Source organism: Coregonus clupeaformis, chromosome 11 (genome assembly GCF_020615455.1).
Source record: "Coregonus clupeaformis isolate EN_2021a chromosome 11, ASM2061545v1, whole genome shotgun sequence".
NCBI lineage: Eukaryota > Metazoa > Chordata > Actinopteri > Salmoniformes > Salmonidae > Coregonus > Coregonus clupeaformis.
Window position 1 is genome coordinate 49,224,109 of NC_059202.1, and position 24,899 is coordinate 49,249,007.

Sequence of the window (24,899 nt, forward strand, 5' to 3'; positions counted from 1 at the left end):
GAAGGGTTCAATTATGGCTTTACTGGCAGAGGGATACAGTGAGACGGCGGTTCATAAGAACAAGGTCAAGCAGCAGACATTGGGGACAACAAAGCTACAGACCGGCAGAGGGCGAAAACGACTCTACTGACCGGGATGACCGCCAACTCATTCGATGTCATCCTACGGTTGGTTGAGTGACATTCAAGTGACCTACAAAAACAATGGCAAACGGCAGCTGGGGTGAAGTGCACGGCGAGGACGGTTCGAAACAGGCTCCTAGGGGCAGGGCTGAAGTCGTGCAAAGCTAGAAAAAAGCCCTTCATCAATTAGATGCAAAGAAGAGCCAGGCTGAGGTTTGCAAAAGACCATAAGGATTAGACCGTAGAGGACTGGAGTAAGGTCATCTTACATTTACATTTTAGTCATTTAGCAGACGCTCTTATCCAGAGCGACTTACAGGAGCAATTAGGGTTAAGTGCCTTGCTCAAGGGCACAGACAGATTTTTCACCTAGTCGGCTTGGGATTAGAACCAGCGACCTTTCGGTTACTGCCACAATGCTCTTAACCACTAAGCTACCTGCCTCAAACTTCTCTGATGAGTCCAATTTTCAGCTTTGCCCAACACCTGGTCGTCTAATGGTTAGACAGAGACCTGGAGAGGCCTACAAGCCACAGTGTCTCGCACCCACTGTGAAATTTGGTGGAGGATCGGTGATGATCTGGGGGTGCTTCAGCAAGGCTGGAATCGGGCAGATTTGTCTTTGTGAAGGACAAGCCATCAAACAAAGCCGAGCTGCTTGAATTTTTGCGCCAGGAGTGGCATAAAGTCACCCAACATCAATGTGAAAGACTGGTGGAGAGCATGCCAAGACGCATGAAAGCTGTGATTGAAAAATCAGGGTTTTTCCATCAAATATTGATTTCTGAACTCTTCCTGCCAGCCAGGTAGGCTATACTCCTGTTGTAAAACAAAGCAAAGTGCTTAATATTAGGAAAGTTGAGAAATAAATATAGTAGGCCTAGCCTATAGAAAGCTGATGGGATCCTCTTTTTAATAGAGGCCATCAAAACTGTTTTCTCATTCAATTGCATAGCCTATAGAAATGAATTCATTGACTCTCATGAAGTGTTTGATTTGATTTTTGATGACATTTGCATTGCTGTCAGAGTGATTAGAGGGACAATAGAGTGCTGAGTACCAGGCAGTTAGCACGTTTGGTAGGCTACTAATGACCATCAGCAGCATCAGAGCTTGGAGAAGGAATTTGACTGCGGTCATGACTCGTGACCGCTGGTGTGGCGGTAATACGGTCACCGTAACAGACCTACTCACCATTTACTTAGAGATGATTATGTTTGCCATTTTTCAAAACAAAACCTTCCCTAAACTTTTCCCAAACTACAGTGTGTTGACAGTGATTACATTTTCATTTCTTTACTTCCTATATACACTTCTTCTACATGCTTTGAAGCTTTGAGGAGGAAGAAGTGGGAATGGGTGAAAAAAGGGCCTTGTGATGAACAATGAAATCAAAATTAAATAAATTTCCCTAGACATCACTGGAGCTTAAAAAAAAAACTTTATTAAGGACGCACAAACACCCTTGGAGTGTTTCTATGTGTGTGAGAGGAAGAGTGTCACGCTGTATTTATAACAATAGAGAGTATTTTAGGGAGTAGTGTTTCCTCAAACTGTACTGTGAACTCTCAGACAGAACCGGTCCCTGGTTACTTAACCAAACAGGAAGGGTGGTTTGACCCGAACCTGCTCTCTCGCTCTGTGTGTGTGTGTGTGTGTGTGTGTGTGTGTGTGTGTTGTTTTTTGCCTGGGTTCCCTCCCTACCTCCCAGCGGAGGGAGCCAGGGACTGATCTCCAGACCTGATACTAGAGAGAGGTAGGGCCACACAGGATGGTTTAAGAAGCCATGGCTGAGAAAGGGGATGAAGGAATGAGGGGGCGTTTGGAGCAGACGTGGAGGTCTGAATTATGGGGGTACAGTGGGTGGGTGTGTTTGTATGCGTGTAAGCGTAACGGATACAGAGTTGGGGGTTTCGTCTTTAGAAGATTTCACATCCAGAACTCACAAAGCTGTGATTCTATACTGGAGCTCTGCTCAAATGAGCCCTGATGCAGGCAGAGAGGCAGGGGTCCTGAGCTAATAAGGGAAGTAGAGTAATGAGTGGATGTAATGACTGGAGGGCCTGGTACACATTAGAGGATATTATTTAAACAGCCATTTAAATCACTCAGCCTGGACTGGATGCAGACCGGACTGGACCGCTTAGTCTGAGTCCCAAATGGCACCCTATTCCCTTTATAGTGTACTACTCTGGTCAAAAGTAGTGCACTGTATTGGGAATAGGGTGTCATTTGGGAAGGGACTAACAGGGAAGACATTGATAAGTTTAGTTTACACTGATTGAAATAATGAATGGAGGGACTCTTCCGAAAATCAGTGCCAGCAACGTTGGTCTCGATACTCAAATTCAGTTAAATCGTTTCTGATATTTAATCTAGGTTTCTAACCAAAATGTAAATAGTCGTACATCCATCCTCCAAATATCTGAGGAAAACCTGTAGGCTAATGCTTTACGGTGTAGTACCATCAACCAAATTGGAGAAGATGGGATACAGGCTTACAAGTTCAAGGGTTGCTGCTAGCTTGTTATCTGATTAATTTGATTGTCATTTTCAAAAGTAATTCCGCTAATGTAACACAGGAGCCTTCCGAGAGGAAGTTACAGGAACTTAGCATAAATAAAATGTCTCCGTTTTCTCATTTGCTTTCCTAGCCCGTAATCAGCCACATATTACATAGGTACGGTAGCCCTACAGTGCTGTATTTTGAGAACATGAACCAGACATAACAAACATCTCCAGACCTGACTGACCCCAATGAGTATCCCAATCGTATGGAGAGTTGTGTACATTTCTAGACTTCATCCCTCAGTCTCACTGAAAATGTGCTCATTCAAAACAGCCTCCTCTGAAGATCAGTATAGGACATAAAGGAGTGAGTGCTCAGGGCTCAGGGGTGATGTGGTTAGTACCGGGCAGTCTCTTCCCTCCATGTGGAGTTGAATAAACAGCTATGGAGAGGAGCCATCGCACGAAGTCAGCCTCAATGGAGGTCAGAACCTCGTGCCAGTGCCCAGCCCCATCCTCAGTCAAAGCACCAGCCACCCAGCGCCAGCTCCATCCCAAACCCTATCCCCAGCTCCAGACTTTTGTCTGCCCCAACCACATCCCTAGTGTTAGCCACATCTCTATTCCCATCCCCAGCCCTGTACCCCAGCCACATCCCCATGCAAACCCAGCTCAATTCCCAGTCCCATTTATCTTGGTTTCCATTTGGTCTGGTGAGTTTGGCTTGGCCCTCCACTGTACAGGGATGGGGGATCAGACTGCATTTGGCTAAGGTCAATACAGATGTTACAAGCCGGTACCTCTCCACACAACTGCTGTTGTGACCTGGTTAGGAAATGGCAGGGTAAGCATGTGTGTGTTATGTGTGCGTACGCATGTGTGTAATGGCAAAAGAAGTACCCACACCGTGGGTGGCCTGCCAGAACCCTGCAGGGCAATTCCTGCCCTGGTTTAACGGGAACAGATAAGTGGTAGTGCAGCACAGTGTGTGTGTGTGTGGAGGGAAGGGCCGGGCTGGCAGACTCAAATAGCAGGCCCTGTGTAGAGCGTCACAACCAGAGATGCTTAAGTCCTTTTTGCCAACTCATCCTCCCCCTCTCATCTTCCCTCCCTCCCTGTGCTCTCGCTCTCCCTGCCAAATCAAAATGACATTTCCCAAGCCGCCATACGCAGGCAATAGGGCTTCAGAGAGCCACTAATCCAAATGGAGGAACGGTTCAGGCCTAGGAGTCGGACTAGAGATAGCAGTCTTGCACAGGTCCGTTTTTTGGAGCCGCACCTGCCCCACATCAATTCCAAGCCCCACCCGATACCCGACATCAGGACTAGGGATGCACATTTTGGTCAATTTTGCTGCAGACTAATTGACCCTCATTAACCGATCAACAAACGGTTACATTTTTTCAAAAAGTAAAATAACGTGACCAACAGAAAATACTACTAGAGCTCTGTATATAATAACGAGATGCTAATGTTTCCGCTCTAACAATGGGAGTCGGCCCAAGGCGGAAAGGCAGGCGGGAAGCTTAGGCCCAAAATAAGCCCACAGAAACTTATTTGCCTTATTTTGGCGAGTGTAAAACCTCTCGCTTTGCCTCTTCCTCTCTGGTAATAAGCATACATACATGCACGGACCGGACATTTTTCATTAAGAGCGTAATGGAAGCATTCAACAATAGCAAGCCTATCGCCTTACAGTTCAAAAGGCTATAGTCTATTATTGAACATGCAACTGCTGTAATGAAGCAGCTAATAAAACGTCATTTTCAAACATTTGCCAAAATGCAATTGGAAGAAAACACCGTTCTAAACCTAATGCGAGCAGTTGTGACAGAGATTAAAATCTCACATTAGACACGTAGAAAGAGGGGGAATCTAATAGTTGTTGCTATGATGGGTTGCTAATATGACTAGGATTGTGCCTTTGGTTGATATGAAAACCAATAGAACAGGAGAGAAATGCTGATTAATGGCATGAGGAAGTCTTTATAAAATAATTGCCTCCACGTTTCCAAGAATGGATTTTCGCAAGGCTACTTTGAAGCAAGGTAAGACATGCCTCATTATTTGAAGTAAAGCAAAACATTCAGGTTTCAAACAATTCTACTGCCTCAAGCTCACATTGCAAAGTGGTGGCTGACGCGCTGATAGTCAGCGGTAGGCAGGCTATATCCTATACACCCGAATGGGAGGTGCGCTTTAATTACGAGTTGAGATTGTGAAATAAAAAAATAGCTGCTTTAAATCGTGGCCACCAACGTTTTTAACACGCGATCACATTTAGAATTGTTATTTGTTTGCGCAATGACTGGGCATACAAAAGCAGGTAGACTACAGACTTTTAGAGGAGCTAATTTCGCACGGTCTGACAGGTGGTAGGCTATTCCTCTCCTCAAACTAGGCTCTATACTGTGCGCGTGTGATAAATACGATGCATGATGAGTAACGAAAATACAGAATTCCACAAAATCGGCTAACCGATTAAACGGTTAACATCCCTAATCAGGACAGATGTTTATCTGCAACCTGACCCACCCGCATAGAATTGTTCCGAGAGCCGATCAGTGCCCCGCCAAAATAACGTCAATTGATTTAATTGTTTTTACGACTCCAGAGTAGTAGCCTATGATTCCCCTCCATGCATGTCTAGTCAACATTTGGATAAAAGGAAACATCCCGTGTGTTAAGAACGATACCTTTTTATTTTTACAACAAGATGCGGCACATTGACGACTCAAATAGCCTTCTTACCGAATGAAAGCCTATAGCCGACATAAAAACATTTACATTCAAAATTGTTAAGATAATCAAATAGTTTAAAACAATTCCCAGAATCGAATATAGGCTGTAAAAATAATTGTATTTTGTAGGCTATAGCCTAGGCTAGTCAAACCTTTACCAGCATGCCGTTTTTAGACATGATATGGCCTGCATATGGTCTAAATGAACAAAAGCCTGAATTAACGTAATAATTAACTGATATTAAACTGAATTAGGCTATCGTAAACAAATACCTGATTGCACTTTTTGCTGGCTGTGTATCCATCTACCGGGTTGTTGTCCTTGTCCACAATGACACAAAAATCCTTCCAAACCAGCAGATTTTTTTTGCGGGTCAACCGCGGGGAACCGTGGGTATCCAACCCGATGCAGGACTCTACCACACAGCCAGCAGAGTAGCAGAGAATTACTAGCTAGCAGTTGGGGGTTGTTGGATAGTGGGACCTCTATTACCTTCTCAATTTCGAGGGCTTTAGCTGCGATGGCTTGAGAGCGCCGTGTCTTGAAGTTGTCCTCCTGCGTCTGGTCTGTCTCATCCTTGGCCGGCACCGTGTCCTCCGGCTCCGGTAGCAGGGCTGGGGTGGGGTCACGTTCCTCCTGGGAGGGTAAAGGTTAAATCTTATGGGTTAGAGTGCCAGGCAGGACACAGCAGTTCAAATGGCTTAACTGATTCTGGTTTCAAATTCAAAGCGTGCGAGGGCAACACCGATTAGAGTCAACAAGGTTGTTGTTGCTGTTATTTTGTTTTTCAGCACAACAAACGCTTGAATATGTATGCCGCATCTCAACAGTGATCTAGAATGTTTTTCCTTCAACATCTTTGATCAAAGACCGTCGACAGCCGAAGATGAAGGCCCACGCCCACCGACGTAAGTGCATCATACTGCATCATTTAGTGTTAAAAGGGAAATGAGACACAAAAACATAAGATCTCCGAGTGTCAATTTGAGCGAGAGGCGGCCTTTTGTGACCGTGTTAGCATTGAAAACAAGCAACTTTTGAAACGCCAACTACTTTTAGTTTACAGAATCCAGAACGCTTTCATCCATGGCAAGGCAATGGGTCATACATGGTGAATGCAGTCTTCCAGTCTTCGTCTATCGTGACATCGTCAGACCACAAGATAGAGACAGGCCACTTAATGTACATCAACTGTTCCTCTGCGATGTGGGTTCTAGAATGAATGACATGAACAGGGATCTGCAACAGATTCCATACACCATGACAAGGCAATGAATTGTGTTGATAAATTGTGTTTCCATACGAAAGTATGGAAAATGTGATGGTCAGACAATGTTGAAATGACGACACAAAAAAATTGCCTGTATGGGTAACAACTGTCTGCAACTATGTATCGAGTCTCATGGAATTCCATAATCCAACCCAGTGATGGAAAACAGTTGTTCAGGTCTTAAAAGAGATTCTTCTACGTTTCAGGACTAGCATTACGCTACTAAAGGGCATGCTGCTACTCTAACGGGTAACATATCGTTTTGATATAGGCTTAATAAAACAATCCTATCAACTGAATGTGAGAGGCTGAGCTGAATCAGGAGCAGTGAGCTATGCCAACATAGTTCTGCAGTCGTACCCTGATTGAGACAGCGCTGTGTGGAGATCCGTCTAAGGAGGCACTCTTGCTGTGGCCTAGCAACCTGGGCTTACCTGTGGAGTGAAGAAGAAGAGGGATGAAGACAGACGAGGGATAGAAGGAGAAGGGAGAGGAGAAATATAGAAACCGTCAAACACTCACATAACTCACGCAGTGAACTGAGAAACATTTTAAAACAAAAGAAACGTCATTCAAGAAAAGGAAGGTACTCAAAATAAAACTCAGGACCACCAAGCGCAGTACAATTCCATTGAAATCCTCTGTATTAAAAACACACTGGGGAACTACCACCACTTATTCTCTATTGTCATCCACCATGCAATCACTCATTGCTCTCGTACAGTGAACAATGGATAGGACAAGATGCTATGGTACTGTCGACAAGCGCGGCACAGACAAATCTCTGTTAATTTGACGTTCTCGTCGGAACAGCTTGCACAATAGCGGTCGACAAGTTCAGCTGTGACTAAATTGAAATATTATGCTCCGCCGGCTCCAATATGTCTATAAAAAACAAATATGGCTGGGTGGAAATGTTTGTTTTTATTCCCATGGCGATGAGACTGAGCCAAGGTGAAATTAAAAACACACTTCTTCCAGGATGTTTTCTAAAAATTTTCCAGCTAAACTGCAGAGATCTCAGGTTGTGAGAGACACCAAGTAACCCATGAAAAAGCAGCTCCTTAGTTCAAAATGCAGCAACATTTGAAGTTGATTGAGTGCTGGATTTCCTCTGATACTATTAACTGATTATTATTTGAATGAGAGATGTTTATTTAGGCAAAATGTTTGCAGGCTGAATTGATATTCAAATGGCTATTGAAGAACAGAGTAGCGCAGACCACAGATATAGAACTCTCTATGACAGATCAGGCATTTGCATTTTGAGGAAAACCTGGTAACTTGGAATGACACTCACTCACCAGACACACAGAATATGTGGAGAAGAAACTAGGCTGCTGTTTAACTTAAATGATTAGTGACAGATGCCAGATGCTCATGAATTGCAAATCCAGAAGAGGGGCATCCAGAAGATTGTGTGTGTGTGTTCCATCAAAGAGAAACGTAATGACTTCAGTGAAGCAGCAGCAAAGGAATCAATGCAGATTAAACATCAAACCTCACTAATGGCTAATGAATGAATGAAAGTCAGAAACAGAACCCTGCAAGACTGCTGATAAGAAGACTAATCCCTACCAACAGTCAATGTATTAGAGCAGGCCTAAGAGGGTATTTCTGTCAGCTTAAAATGGGCTAATTGTTGTGTCCTACCAATCCAAACAAAGAAAAGTTAGGATATATTGTATAGTCTAATCATTAAGGCTTGGAATTGCTAGGGACCTCACGATACGATATCACGATACTATCAGTATTGCGATTCGATGCTGCAATTTTACTTCGATTTGATGTTCCAAACATATTGCTCACTATATAGTATGTCTGCTGCATGAGAGAAAATGAGTTTTAAATCAGTAATGGAAGTAAAAGTGTTAAACACATTGGCTCACTATTTCAAAAGAAATGGAGAACAAGCTACAGGATGAAAAATACTAGAGTTTTGGCACAGGTATAGCCAACTGGTGCTAGTTAATGCTACCTTGCAAAAATACAAACAAAAAAATATTCATTTTTTATTTTACAAATCGATACTTGAGTCAAAGTATCGATATAATACCGTCCAAAATAATATTGTAACTGTATTCAGTTTATCCCCCATCACTACTAATCATGTAAGCTAGGCTATACTTCACCAAAACTATGTGGACACCTGCTTGTCGAATATCTCATTCCAAAATCATGGGCATTAATTAATATGGAGTTGGTCCCCCTTTGCTGCAATAACAGCCTCCACTCTTCTGGGAAGGCTTTCCACTAGATGTTGGAACATTGCTGCGGGGACTTGCTTCCATTCAGCCACAAGAGCATTAGTGAGGTCGGGCACTGATGTTGGGCGATTAGGCCTGGCTCGCAGTCGGCGTTCCAATTCATCCCAAAGGTGTTCGATGGGGTTGAGGGCAGGGCTCTGTGCAGGCCAGTCAAGTTCTTCCACACCAATCTCGACAAACCATTTCTGTATGGACCTCGCTTTGTGCGCGGGGGCATTGTCATGCTGAAACAGGAAAGGGCCTTCCCCAAACTGTTGCAACAAAGTTGGAAGCACAGAATTGTCTAGAATGTCATGGTATGCTGTAGCGTTAAGATTTCCCTTCACTGGAACTAAGGGGCTAGCCTGAACCATGAAAAACAGACCAAGACCATTATTCCTCCTCCAAACTTTACACTATACAGTCGGGCAGGTACCATTCTCCTGGCATCTGCCAAATCCAGATTAATCCATCGGACTGCCAGATGATGAAGCGCGATTCATCACTCCAGAAAATGTGTTTCCACTGCTCCAGAGGCCAATGCCGGCGAGCTTTACACAACTCCAGCCGACGCTTGGCATTGCGCATGGTGATCTTTGGCTTGTGTGTGGCTGCTCGGCCATGGAAACCCATTTCATGAAGCTCCCGATGAACAGTTATTGTGCTGAAGTTACTTCCAGAGGCAGTTTGGAACTTGCTAGTGAATGTTGATTTCTACGCGCTACGCGCTTCAGCACTCGACGGTCCCGTTCTGTGAGCTTGTGTGGCCTACCACTTCATGGCTGAGCCGTTGCTGCTCCTAGACATTTCTACTTCACAATAACAGCACTTACAGTTGACCGGGGCAGCTCAAGCAGGGCAGAAATTTGATGAACTGACTTGTTGGAAAGGTGGCATCCTGTAATGGTGCCACATTGGGATCACTGAGGTCTTCAGTAAGGTCATTCTACTGCCAATGTTTGTCTATGGAGATTGCATGGCTGTGCGCTCAATTTTATACACCTGTCAGCAACGGGTGTGGCTGAAATAGCCTAATCCACTAATTTGAAGGGGTGTCCACATACTTTTGTATACATAGTGTAGAATAGTCTTCAAGAGGTACTATTTGGGCACTAAAAACCTGAACCATAACCTATAGGCAGCATGCTTTCAGTAAGTGCATCACTAAGCCATTGTACTCCAAATGCTCACTCAGAGACATTGTACAGGATTATCTTCAGTAAAACGAGGCCTGCAGGGCCCTGTGTGGTGTGCATTCCTTATCGTCACCCCAAACGGTGTCTTTCTGTACACTTTGATGTGTTCCAGACAGGGGTGGAGGGACAAGTGTTTTCGACCAGTTTTATTGCATCTTCAAAGGGGGATAGAATATGCAGCCCAAATATAGGGGTGGGGTGGGGGATCTTCAGACTAAACTGAAGGCTTCCTCTGTGCTCTCTTTACACGGTAGCATAACAGAGTAGAATGTGGGCTTTAAAACCCCTCTGCAGTGATTATGAGAAAGGACTTCTTCAGTGAAAAAACTAAGTGTGAAATGGCTGCATTAGACATGGGGATATTTAAGGACACTCGGTTACTTTCCTTGATTCTCCTACTTTGCCAATATTCTTCATCTCAAAATCTCCCCACTTCAATTGAAGGTAGGCCTAACTTAACATATGCAGATTCCTGGTTAATCTACACAAAAAAAGGTAATAGTTCTCTTTGTATTTAACCAGGTTGTCCCATTGAGGTCAGAAGACCGCTATGACAAGGGAGACCTGTCATAAAGAGAGTTAGGCTACAACATAATGGTATGCATGCTCCACTCCACTCAAAGGGGAAGGTAATGGGACTGGGAGTGAGTGCTGGTTTGATCTTGAAGACATCTGCTAGCTCAGTGTGCACGCCAGGCAAAGGTCAGACCTTGTATCAAAAGCCAAATCACCTCAATAAAACAAGGCTATCCTTTTCCCAGCCTTCTATAACCTGTGTGTGTACATATACACAGTATATGTGTGTGTAATTAAAATGTTCCAACACCTCTATTTAATACACACCTCCACTGAAAACAGATGCTCCTCTCAGAGTGTGGCCGGGCCTCTACATATTAGTTTTAGCATCACTTCAAAACGTGCCAACGTTCTTTAGGGATAAGAAGTGTAGACTTACCAGGTTCTCTGCTCTGGCTGGGAGGCTCTTCGATATACCCTGAAGAGGGGTGAGAAAGAGAAGGTCAGCAAAATGACTGGCAGCAGATACAAACAAAGAGGTTACAGTATCCACACTAGCGTACCACACAGAGAATGCATGTCCTTTACATTGCTTCATTCCAAGTGATATGCTAGAATGGACACTGGAACAGAGCCAGACTCTAAAGTGATTGATTAAATCTGATATTATTAAATCAGTGGCGCAGTGGTCTAAGGCACTGCATCGCAGTGCTAGCTGTGCCACTAGAGATCCTGGTTCGAATCCAGGCTCTGTCGTAGCCGGCCGCGACCGGGAGACTCATGGGGCGGCGCACAATTGGCCCAGCGTCGTCCAGGGTAGGGGAGGGAATGGCCGGCAGGGGATGTAGCTCAGTTGGTAGAGCATGGCGTTTGCAACGCCAGGGTAGTGGGTTCGATAAAAATAATGTATGCGCTAACTGTAAGTCGCTCTGGATAAGAGCGTCTGCTAAATGACTAAAATGTAAATGTAATTGACAGCTGAACTATATGCCTGACGCCTCAGTAGAGAAACCAAAGGAAACTTAGGATGCTTCCCTATGGGACCTGGTCAAAAGAAGTGTACAGTCGTGGTCAAAAGTTTTGAGAATGTATTGGTCTTCACAAAGTATGCTGCTTCAGTGTTTTTAGATATTTTTGTTAGACGTTACTATGGTAATACTGAAGTATAATTACAAGCATTCCATAAGTGTCAAAGGCTTTTATTGACAATTACATTAAGCTTTATGCAAAGAGTCAATATTTGCAGTGTTGACCCTTCTTTTTCAAGACCTCTGCAATCCGCCCTGGCATGCTGTCAATTAACTTCTGGGCCACATCCTGACTGATGGCAGCCCATTCTTGTATAATCAATGCTTAGAGTTTGTCAGAATTTGCTGGTTTTTGTTTGTCCACCCCACCTCTTGAGGATTGACCACAAGTTCTCAATGGGATTAAGGTCTGGGGAGTTTCCTGGCCATGGTCCCAAAATGTCGATGTTTTGTTCCCCGAGCCACTAAGTTATCACTTTTGCCTTATGGCAAGGTTCTCCATCATGCTGGAAAAGGCATTGTTCGTCACCAAACTGTTCTTGGATGGTTGGGAGAAGTTGCTCTCAGGGGATGTGTTGGTACCACTCTTTATTCATGGCTGTGTTCTTAGGCAAAATTGTGAGTGAGCCCACTCCCTTGGCTGAGAAGCAACCCCACACATGAATGGTCTCAGGATGCTTTACTGTTGGCACGACACAGGCCTGATGGTAGCGCTCACCTTGTCTTCTCCGGACAAGCTTTTTTCCGGATGCCCCAAACAATCGGAAAGGGGATTCTTCAGAGAAAATGACTTTACCCCAGTCCTCAGAAGTCCAATCCCTGTACCTTTTGCAGAATATCAGTCTGTCCCTGATGTTTTTCCTGGAGAGAAGTGACTTCCTCGCTGCCCTTCTTGACACCAGGCCATCCTCCAAAAGTCTTCGCCTCACTGTGCATGCAGATGCACTCACACCTGCCTGCTGCCATTCCTGAGCAAGCTCTGCACTGGTGGTGCCCCGATCCCGCAGCTGAATCAACTTTAGGAGACGGTCCTGGCGCTTGCTGGACCTTCTTGGGCACCCTGAAGCCTTCTTCACAACAATTGAACCTCTCTCCTTGAAGTTCTTGATGATCCGATAAATGGTTGATTTAGGTGCAATCTTACTAGCAGCAATATCCTTGCCTGTGAAGCTCTTTTTGTGCAAAGCAATGATGACGGCACATGTTAACATGGTTAACAGAGGAATAACAATGATTTCAAGCACCACCCTCCTTTTAAAGATTCTAGACTGTTATTCTAACTCAATCAGCATGACAGAGTGATCTCCAGCCTTGTCCTCGTCAACACTCTCACCTGTGTTAACGAGAGAATCACTGACATTATGGCAGCTGGTCCTTTTGTGGCAGGGCTGAAATGCAGTGGAAATGTTTTTTTGGGATTAAGTTAATTTTCATGGCAAAGAGGGACTTTGCAATTAATTGAAATTAATCTGATCATTCTTCATGACATTCTGGAGTATATGCAAATTGCCATCATAAAAACTGAGGCAGCAGACTTTGTGAAAATGAATATTTGTGTCATTCTCAAAACCTTTGACCACGACTGTACTATATAGGGAATATGGTTCCATTGGGGATGCAAAGTTACCCTTCTGATGGTAGGAGAAGCCCTTCTGGTCCCTGTCTGGGGAGTAGCTCCTTCTGCTGGTGTTGGACCCGGAGCGCATAAGAATGGGGCCTGGTATTGGTGGGGTATCCCTTCTGATGGGAGAGCGGTCCCGTACTGTAGTGTAGGAGTCCCCGGCAGGGCCTGCAGGGTAGGGGCCCGGGACCCTCCGCCTGAAACCCTCAGGGTTCTCCCTGAGAAAACAGACAAAGAGCGAGAGAAGGGGATTCAAGGGCCCATCCATTCAGGTCCACTCAATTACAGAAGTAAAGCTATGCCTCTACACATGATCAGCGCCTGGATTCTAATTACCGCTGAGTGTAGCGAGTGAAAGAAGAAATCCTAACCTCTTGATATGAAAATGAAGTTGCTGGACTTAGAACAAAATAAGTAGTGCTTTGTATCTTGAAAAACAGTATACAACAACTGAAGTTACCGGGTCGGTCCATTGGTGCTTGCCACTTGGTCTATTAATTAAGTGCACTAGAAAGAACGGGCCTACCCTTGGCCCAAGTACATGAGGGCATGCCTCAGGTTGGGGTCTACTCTGTCGGGGTAGGCTGGAGACACGGTCCTCGAGAGAGGAGCTAACCCTTGAACTCTGCTGCTGGGGTGGGAGCCCGCTCTGCTGCTGTTCCTAAAATGACAAAATAAAATAAAAATACTCGGGTAACAATTTACTTGACACCCAGCGTCATAACACGTTATGACGCGGTCATAACACGGTCATAATATGTCAACAGCTGACATAACTTGTCATTATATGGTCATAACACTGGCATGACACATATTTAGACCTATGGTGACATATTGCATTATTTTATGGCTGGTTATGACACCTACATAAGAGTGTCAAAACGCACAAAACCACACTACGCAAAATATTTCATTACACGATAGCCTACTTGTCAACAGTATGTTTTCTGAAATTGACCATATTAAATTATCATTGTAATTGTGCATTGGTTAGGTCAGACATGAACCTAATCGAATGCTCTGTTGCTGATAACTGGGTTGCATGCAGGAGTAGATTTCAGGAGCAGCTTTCAGGAACAGGACAATACACCTTCTTTTTGACTGATGACAGATATAAGGGCAGGTACGTGATAGGCCTATCTGGCTTATATGATTATGATGGTCATAATGCTTCTTGACAGTGTCAGAAAGCGTATTTTCTTAGTCCAATTAAAGTGACACAGGATGGTCATAATGCTTCATGACAGTGACTGTCATAAAGAGTATGTTCTGCAAGTTAATTAAAATATGATGGAGAAAAAAAACATGACTAAAGAATTCATTACAACAATAAAGGACTAAAGAAACAAACTTTCAAAACAAAACTTCTTGACAGGGAAACAACACATTTGAATAAATGTGGGTTTTGACACTTCTATATAGGCGTCATAACCATCCATAAAATAACACAATATATGTCACAACAGCTGTAAATATATGGATCATGACAGTGTTATGACCATATTATTTGTATTTATTATGCCAAGGCAGCAGCTACTCTTCCTGGGGTCTGGCAAAATTAAGGCAGTTATACCATTTTTAAAACATTACAATACATTCATTACAGAATTCACAACACACTGTGCCACCTCAGGCCCATACTCCACTACCACATATCTACAACACAAAATCCATGTGTACGTGTGTGTATAGTGCGTATGTTATCGTGTAGGTATGCATGTGTCTGTGCCTATGTTTGTGTTGCTTCAGAGTCCCCGCTGTTCCATAAGGTGTATTTCTATCTTAAAAAAAAAAAATCTGATTCTATTGCTTGCATCAGTTACCTGACGTGGAATAGAGTTCCATGTAGTCAAGGCTCTATGTAGTACTGTGCGCCTCACATAGTCTGTTCTGGACTTGGGGACTGTGAAGAGACCTCCAGTGGCATGTCTTGTGGGGTATACAGTTGAAATCAGAAGTTTACATACACTTAGGTTGGAGTCATTAAAACTCGTTTTTTAACCACTCCACAAATTTCTTGTTAACAAACTATAGTTTTGGTAAGTCGGTTAGGACATCTATTTTGTGCATGACAAGTAATTTTTCCAACAATTGTTTAAAGACAGATTATTTCACTGTATCACAATTCCAGTGGGTCAGAAGTTAACATACACTAAGTTGACCGTGCCTTTAAACCGCTTGTAAAATTCCAGAAAATTATGTCATGGCTTTAGAAGCTTCTGATAGGCTAATTGACATCATTTGAGTCAATTGGAGGTGAACCTGTGGATGTATTTCAAGGCCTACCTTCAAACTTAGTGCCTCTTTGCTTGACAAAGAGGAAAATCAAAAGAAATCAGCCAAGACCTCCACAAGTCTGGTTCATCCCTGAGAGCAATTTCCAAACGCCTGAAGGTACCACGTTCATCTGTACAAACAATAGTACGCAAGTATAAACACCATGGGACCACACAGCAGTCATACCGCTCAGGAAGGAGATGCGTTCTGTCTCCTAGAGATTAACGTACTTTGGTGCGAAAAGTGCAAATCAATCCCAGAACAACAGCAAAAGGACCTTGTGAAGATGCTGGAGGAAACAGGTACAAAAGTATCTATGTCCACAGTAAAACGAGTCCTATATCGACACAACCTGAAAGGCCGCTCAGCAAGGAAGAAGCCACTGCTCCAAAACCGCCATAAAAAAGCCAGACTACGGTTTGCAACTGCACATGGGGACAAGGATAATATTTTTTGGAGAAATGTCCTCTGGTCTGATGAAACAAAAATATAACTATATGGCAGGTAGCTTAGTGGGTAAGAGCGTTGTGCCAGTAACCGAAAGGTCGCTGGTTCTAATCCCCGAGCCGACTAAGTAAAAAATCTGTCGATGTGCCCTTAAGCAAGGCACTTAACCCTAATTGCTCCTGTAAGTCGCTAAGAGTGTCTGCTAAATGACTAAAATGTAAAAAGCGTGTGCAAGCAAGGAGGCCTACAAACCTGACTCAGTTACACCAGCTCTGTCAGGAGGAATGGGCCAAAATTCACCCAACTTATTGTGGGAAGCTTGTGGAAGGCTACCTGAAACGTTTGACCCAAGTCAAACAATTTAAAGGCAAAGCTACCAAATTGAGTCTATGTAAACTACTGACCCACTGGGAATGTGATAGAATAAATAAAACCTGAAATCACTCTAGTATTATTCTGACATTTCACATTCTTAAAATAAAGTGGTGATCCTAACTGACCTAAGACAGGGAATTCTTACAAGGAGTTAATGTCAGGAATTGTGAAAAACTGAGTTTAAATGTATTTGGCTAAGGTGTATGTAAACTTCTGACTTCAACTGTACATGGGTGTCGGAGCTGTGTGTTAGTCGTTTAAAAAACAGACAGCTCGGTGCTTTCAACATGTCAATACCTCTCACAAATACTATTGATGAAGTCAATCTCTCCTTTACTTTGAGCCAGGAGAGATTGACATGCATTAATCAAAGCCAGTGGCATGTCATTAGTAAAGATCCAAAAAGTAAGGGGCCTAGACAGCTGCCCTGGGGAATTCCTGATTCTACCTGGATTATGTTGGAGGTTTCCATTAAAGAACACCCTCTGTGTTCTGTTGGACAGATAACTCTTTATCCACAATATAGCAAGGGGTGTAAAGCCCTAACACAAGCTTTTCCAGCAGCAGACTATGTTAAAAGCCGCACTGAAGTCTAACAAAACCACACCCACAATCTTTTTATTATCAATTTCTCTCAGCCAGTCAGGCATTTGTGTAAGTGCTCTGCTTGTTGAATGTCCTTCCCTATGAGCGTGCTGAAAGTCGGTTGTCAATTTGTTTAATGTAAAATAGCATTGTATCTGGTCAAACACCATTTTTCCCAAAACTTTACTAAGGGTTGGTAACAAGCTGATTGGTGGGCTATTTGAGCCAGTAAAGGTGGCTTTATTATTCTTAGGTAGCGGAATGACTTTCTTCCATCCAGGCCTGAGGGCACACACTTTCTAGTATGCTTAACTTGAAAATATGGCAAACTGGAGTGGCAATATCGTCAGCTATTAGCCTCAGTAATTTTCCATCCAAGTTGTCAGACCCCGGTGGCTTGTCATTGTTGATAGACAACAATTTTTTCACCTCTTCCACACACACAAACTTTACGGAATTCAAAATTACAATTCTTGTCTTTCATAATTTGGTCAGATATACTTGGATGTGTAGTGTCAGCGTTTGTTGCTGGCATGTCATGCCTAGATTTGCTAATCTTGCCAATGAAAAAAACCAAGGACATGCATGTCAGCTGTTATGACATGGTTATGACCGTGTCATAACGTGTTATGACGCTGGGTGTCAAGTGTTACCAAGACTTGTATAACTCAATCAAATGTTAAGGTAAATACTTCACCATACACTACAGTGCTTTCTGAAAGTATTCAGCCCCCTTGACTTTTTCCACATTTTGTTACATTACAGCCTTATTTTAAAATTGATTAAATTATTTTTTTCCCCCCTCAATCTACACACAATACCCCATAATGACAAAACGAAAACAGGTTTTAAAAAATGTTTGCAAAATTATTAAAAACTAAACGTATTAACATTAGTATTCATACCCTTTGCTATGAGACTCGAAATTAAGCTCAGGTGCATCCTGTTTCCATTAATCATCCTTGAGATGTTTCTACAACTTGATTGGAGTCCACCTGTGGTAAATTTATTGATTGGACATGATTTGAAAAAGGCACACACCTGTCTATATAAAAGGTCCCACAGTTGACAGTTCATGTCAAAGCAAAAACCAAGAGTTCCTCTGTGGAGATGGGAGAACCTTCCAGAAGGACAACCATCTCTGCAGCACTCCAGCAATCAAGCCTTTATGGTAGAGTGGCCAGACGGAAGCCACTCCTCAGTAAAAGGCACATGACAGCCCTCTTGGAGTTTGCCAAAAGGCACCTAAAGTACTCTCAGACCATGAGAAACAAGATTCTCTGGTCTGATGAAACCAAGATTTAACAGTTTGGCCTGAATGCCAAGCGTCATGTTCGGAAGAAACCTGACACCATCTCTACGGTGAAGCATGGTGGTGGCAGCATCATGCTGTGGGGATGTTTTTTAGCGGCAGGGACTGGGAGACTAGTCAGGATCGAGGGAAAGATGAACGGAGCAAAATGCAGAGAGATCCTTGATTGAAACCTGCTCCAGAGCGCTCAGAACCTCAGACTTGGGTGAAGGTTCACCTTCCAACAGGATAATGACCTTAAGCACAAAGCCAAGACAATGCAGGAGTGGCTTCGGGACAAGTCTCTGAATGTCCTTGAGTGGCCGAGCCAGAGCCCGGACTTGAACCCAATCAATCATTTCTGGAGAGACCTGAATATAGCTGTGCAGTGACGCTTCCCATCCAACCTGACAGAGCTTGAGAGGATCTGCAGAGAATGGGAGAAACTCCCCAAATACAGGTGTGCCAAGCTTGTAGCGTCATACCTAAGAAGACTCAAGGCTGTAATTGCTGCCATAGGTGCTTCAACAAAGTACTGAGTACTTATGTAAATGTATATTTTGTTTTTTTTATTTGAAATTGGCAGTGATTCTCTCGTTAACACAGGTGAGAGTGTTGACGAGGACAAGGCTGGAGATCACGGTCATGCTGATAGAGTTAGAATAACAGACTGGAAGCTTTAAAAGGAGGGTGGTGCTTGAAATCATTGTTCTTCCTCTGTTAACCATGGATACCTGCAAGGAAACACATGCCGTCATCATTGATTTGCACAAAAAGGGCTTCACAGGCAATACTGCTGCTAGTAAAATTGCACCTAAATCAATCATTTATCGGATCATCAAGAACTTCAAGGAGAGAGGTTCAATTGCTGTGAAGGCGGCTTCAGGGCGCCCAAGAAAGTCCAGGAAGCGCAAGGACTGTCTCCTAAAGTTGATTCAGCTACGGGATCGGGGCACCATCAGTGCAGAGCTTGCTCAGGAATGGCAGCAGGTGTGAGTGCATCTGCACGCACAGTGAGGCGAAGACTTTTGGAGGATGGCCTGGTGTCAAGAAGGGCAGCGAGGAAGCCATTTCTCCAGGAAAAACATCAGTGACAGACTGATATTCTGCAAAAGGTACAGGGCTTGGACTGCTGAGGACTGGGGTAAAGTCATTTTCTCTGATGAATTGTTTGGGGCATCTGGAAAAAAGCTTGTCCGGAGAAGACAAGGTGAGCGCTACCATCAGTCCTGTGTCATGCCAACAGTAAACCATCCTGAGACCATTCATGTGTGGGGTTGCTTCTCAGCCAAGGGAGTGGGCTCACTCACAATTTTGCCTAAGAACACAGCCATGAATAAAGAGTGGTACCAACACATCCTCCGAGAGCAACTTCTCCCAACCATCCAATAACTGTTTGGTGACGAACAATGCCTTTTCCAGCATGATGGAGAACCTTGCCATAAGGCAAAAGTGATAACTAAGTGGCTCGGGGAACAAAACATCGACATTTTGGGTCCATGGCCAGGAAACTCCCCAGACCTTAATCCCATTGAGAACTTGTGGTCAATCCTCAAGAGGTGTGTGCACAAACAAAAACCAGCAAATTCTGACAAACTCCAAGCATTGATTATGCAAGAATGAGCTGCCATCAGTCAGGATGTGGCCCAGAAGTTAATTGACAGCATGCCAGGGCGGTTTGCAGAGGTCTTGAAAAAGAAGGGTCAACACTGCAAATATTTATAATTACTTTTTGTAGTTAATAAATCCAATGTGAAAAGGGATAACTATAGTATCCTTAACTAGCATTGCAAAAGTTAATCCATTCTTCTCTAAAACATCTCTCCCTAATTTCTGAATTACGCATGTAAAGTCATCAGTAGGCTACAGTAGCATATGCTTCAGAGAGGAAGGGGCAGGTAGCCTACACACCCCTACTGGCAAAGATTTCCAGCTGGCAGGCAGACGCTGGATTAAGTTTGAGTGACAGAGTGAAGGCTTTGCATATGCGCTTGTTGCGATTTTTGTGGGATTGGAAAAAAATGCCCAGAGCATAAAATAACGTTAGTAACCAGTGGCCAGCGAAGAGTCCAGATCTGAATCACATCCAAACACTATGGCGAGATCTGAAAACAGCAGATGGTGGAGGGCACTCCTCAAACGTTGAAGAATTAGAGCAGTTTGCTCCTGAAAAGTAGGCCGAATTACCAATAGAAAGGTGCAGCAAGCACATTGACGGCTACAAGAACCATTTGTCTGTAGTTATCTTGGCCAAAGCCTGTGCAACCAAGTACTAGCTCCGGGGCGCCAATAATTCTGCCCATGACATTTGTCTATAATTTTCGAAATAAAATTTGTAAACTAAAATTTACAAAAATTAATTTGGTTCTGCAATGTTGGAAATCTAATAAGGTGTGGAGACCAAAAGTGTTTTTCGATTTCAAGCTCAGTCTGATGATGCTGTGCCATACCGCCCCAGACCATGACAGACCCTCCACCTCCAAATCGATCCCGCTCCAGAGTACAGCCCTCGGTGTAATGCTCATTCCTTCGACAATAAACGCGAATCCGACCATCACCCCTGGTGAGACAAAACCGCGACTCGTCAGTGAAGAGCACTTTTTGCCAGTCCTGTCTGGTCCAGCGACAGTGGGTTTGTGCCCATAGGCGACGTTGTTGCCGGTGATGTCTGGTGAGGACCTGCCTTACAATAGGTGTTGTTACACGTGGACTGCCACTGCGAGGTCGATCAGCTGTCCGTCCTGTCTCCCTGTAGCGCTGCCTTAGGCGTCTCTCAGTACGGACATTGCAATTTATTGCCCTGGCCACATCTGCAGTCCTCATGCCTCCTTGCAGCATGCCTAAAGCACGTTCACGCAGATGAGCAGGGACCCTGGGCATCTTTCTTTTGATGTTTTTCAGAGTCAGTAGAAAGGCCTCTTTAGTGTCCTAAGTTTTCATAACTGTAACCTTAATTGCCTACCGTCTGTAAGCTGTTAGTGTCTTAACGACCGTTTCACAGGTGCATGTTCATTAATTGTTTATGGTTCATTGAACAAGCATGGGAAACAGTGTTTAAACCCTTTACAATGAAGATCTGTGAAGTTATTTGGATTTTTACGAATTATCTTTGAAAGACAGGGTCCTGAAAAAGGGACGTTTCTTTTTTTGCTGAGTTTATTTGGCCGCAACTGTATAAATGAACCAACCAGCGGCACCTGGTTTTCATGACCCCTGCTTGAACTTCGAGGGCCATGTCCCAAACAAAGAGCAGGCCTAACAAGGCCTCCATCATATACGCCCCCAGGCCCGTTTGAAGTAGCCAAGGCTCAGCCTGCCAAATAAAGTTAATTACCACCGTTGCAGTGAGCGATCCCTCAAACTCACCTCACGTCTTTCCATAAAAAAAGCTAGAAAAAGGAATTCTGTGGTCACTATACATCAAATGTAATCTTCTGAAGAAAATTCCTAGATGTAATTGTTGGTCAAGTATGTCTATAGCTGCATTTTCAAAGCCGTTCTTCAAAGCATAGGAACAGGTTCTCTAAACGCAGGTTATATCCTTGCAGACCAGAGAGAATAAAACATGCTGATCTGAGAGCAAGAGTAATCAAAAAGATAACCAGAACAACTGGGTGTCATAGTCCCACCTGCAATAACAGGGAAACTAAACACTAGCTCTTTCAGGTCCAGGAAGAAACACAACTGCATAATACCAGAGCGGGAAAAGGAGACCCTGGCCTGACTAAGCTTGAAAGTATTCAAGAAGATCTGAGAGCGCTTCTATTCCCTATATAGTGCACTACTTTTGACCAGACCCTCTATATAGGGAATGCGTTGCCATTTAAAGCCACAATCCATTACACTGAAAGCATTACACAAACAAATTAAACATTAAATTAACTCATTTTGAAAATAAATAATATATAAACACAATATCAATTTAGGTCATTGGCTTTAGTCATAAGGTTATTACAGCCAACGCCTCCCTCTCTCCATCATCTATCTGAATAGTGAAATCAATAATATATCATTGCAATCAGCCCTGTGCACAAATATAACATGAGTGCACTTAACAGGCTCCCCATTTTTAACTCATTATCTGCTATTCATCACGAGGCGAAGAGCTCCACAATGGAGCAGGTTGAGCAATCCATCCGCCGCCCACCTGCCTCTATCGCCAAGGCCCACCTGCAGTGTGGAGGACCATGAACAGCAGCACCCAGGCCAAGGTCTTGTGTTGAGGAGAAAGGGGAGAATGTCGTGGTGGTGGAGTGGCCTTGCTGTTCGTCTGGCCACCTCAGTCTTCAACACCTCCGGCCAGGGGAGAGAGACCCAACAAAGACTTCCTGACCGCTGCTTCCTGTGGCCTACACTGCAAGGGTGAGGCCTCCAGTCAACCTCCTGACCACACTAATGGCGGAAAACCAGACCCAGATGCCCGCCTGCCACCCTGTCAAAACCACACCATGAGTCTCTCCATTAGGTTCCGTTGCTTAAAAGCCGAGGGAGCTGCAATGACAATGGTGAACCAACTAGAACCAATGTGGGAGAGAGAATTGCAAATGTCTGTGATAAATATGTGAGGTGTCATACTATGGATGCTAAAAATTATTGGACTGGATGCAGTAATGAAGGAAGAGGTGAGAAACTACACCATAGTTAGCTTGCTCTCCCTCTCTCGCACAGAAGACAGCATACAGAGCATGTATGCTGTACAGCGAGTCTGAGGAAAGCCGAGAGTGTGGTGGTGGTTGTTTGGCTGGAGAGGGAGTGGCCGGCGGCCCAGATGGTTTTCCTGTGGGGGTTTAGCCTTGTTGGCTCAGTGAGTTGACACTGGTGCCCTTTGTCCCTGTCTGGAGTCTGGTATGACACTTGGGGAGGAGTGAATGAGGAGGGGTGGGTCTTGGCCTGTGAACTGTTGGCACTCTGTATTGGGCCACTGCTAGACGGATGTCTTGGCAGCACAGGGGCAGAGCAGATCCACTGGCTTTAGCTGTGCTCTGTATGGCGTCGAGCTGACAAGCTCTCCAAGGCAAGGAGTGAGGAGTGTGGTGGCTGATAAGTGGAATATGGTATGAAACGAGAGCCAAGAGCCTCCTCTCAGTATTTCCCTTGCATTAACTCAGAGACAGGTTGGCAAATTCGCTTCACTGTTTTCAACCCCTCTTCAAAATCAGTGACTGTGCGATATATGTCAAATGTAATATCTTGAGTGGGGATTTACACTGAGTATACAAAACATTAAGAACACCTGCTCTTTCCATGACAGACTGACCAGGTGAATCCAGGTGAAAGCTATGATCCCTTATTGATGTCACTTGTTAAATCCACTTCAAAATCAGTGTAGATAACGAGGAGGAGACGTGTTAAAGAAGGATTTTTAAGCCTTGAGACATGGATTGTGTACGTATGCTATTCAGAGGGTGAATGGGCAAGAAAAATGATTTAAGTGCCTTTGAACGGGGTATGGTAGTAGGTGCCAGGCGCACCGGTTTGTGTCAAGAACTGCAACGCAGCTGGGTTTTTCACTCTCAACAGTTTCCCGTGTGTATCAAGAATGGTCCACCACCCAAAGGACATCCAGCCAACTTGACACAACTGTGGGATGCATTGGAATCAACATGGGGCAGCAACCCTGTGGAACGTTTTAAATGCCTACCGAGCTGCAATAATTAAAAGCAATAATTAGAGATTTTAATCAATGCTACATGTTATGCAAATTGTGCTTTAAACAAAGACACATACATGATTTGAAAAACACTGCTCAAAAACGTAGTTAGAGAGGCGAGCCGTATCAAATCCTAGATGCCATTGCCTACCGTTGTGCCCTTGAGCAAGGCACTTAACCTCCCACAACAACAACTCCCAGTGCGCCCAGTGTGGCAGCCCCCCGCACTGCTCCAAAACCGGAATATACATGTGTCTTTCGGAGGGGACCTTGTGTGCAATTGACCAATGAAGTGATCCTAATCTTAATCATTATGGTGGCTTGAGAAATGTAGAACACTGCTGCCATCTGGTGGTTCATAGTATAGAACCACCACAGTACTTTAAACAGGAATTAACAAAGTATTAATTCAACGGCTCTCTCAATCTTATAGACGTGGTCAAGCCTGATTTACCTTATCTCTCCTTGACGCCCCATCTGGCAATCATCTCTGGATCCCCTGTAGTATGGATCCCTGTAGTCCTCCTGCATACAAAGATAGAGGTTGTGTCGAAATGTGTGAATAATACAAACAGACTGCTGAAAATGACAATCTATTGATATTCAACTAGGCTACCATCTAAACGGTCAGTTTTTATATCAGTTCAACTGCAAAGAAAGTAACCTAAATCTTTGTTTTCTGAGATCAATATGACAATGGTCATTATAAAGCTTCACCAACCTGTCGGGGGGGTGGGGAGTTCCTCCCTCGGATGCTCCCTACCATGTCACCATGGTATCCACGATCACTTCCTGTGTGAATGTTGTCGCTAGGGTACCCTCTCTGGTCATCATCTTGGTAACTTTGAATGCCACTATACCGCTTGGTTTCATATTCAAATTCTCTGTCATATTCTTGCTCTGGTCTTGTCACAGCAGTCCTCCTCTCGACAACATTCACAACTCTCTGGTATGTTCCCTAAACAAGAAGCATTACGACATGGATTAGTTTCTTTAAAAAACACGAGTGCAGTGAGAGACTTAAT

General features: G+C 44.0%; 1 protein-coding gene across 1 annotated transcript in view; it reads right to left on the reverse strand.

Moving 5' to 3' along the window:
- LOC121577049 (periphilin-1) overlaps positions 1-24,899 on the reverse strand; it is a 32,246-nt gene that overhangs the window by 5,751 nt on the left and 1,596 nt on the right. Inside the window, exons 4-10 of the mRNA XM_045223576.1 lie at positions 24,596-24,832; positions 24,329-24,399; positions 13,776-13,910; positions 13,256-13,467; positions 11,040-11,078; positions 7,003-7,076; positions 5,865-6,008 (exon numbers count right to left, since the gene is read on the reverse strand). Coding sequence (XP_045079511.1) covers positions 5,865-6,008; positions 7,003-7,076; positions 11,040-11,078; positions 13,256-13,467; positions 13,776-13,910; positions 24,329-24,399; positions 24,596-24,832 — 912 coding nt within the window. The remainder of the gene's footprint in view (positions 1-5,864; positions 6,009-7,002; positions 7,077-11,039; positions 11,079-13,255; positions 13,468-13,775; positions 13,911-24,328; positions 24,400-24,595; positions 24,833-24,899) is intronic.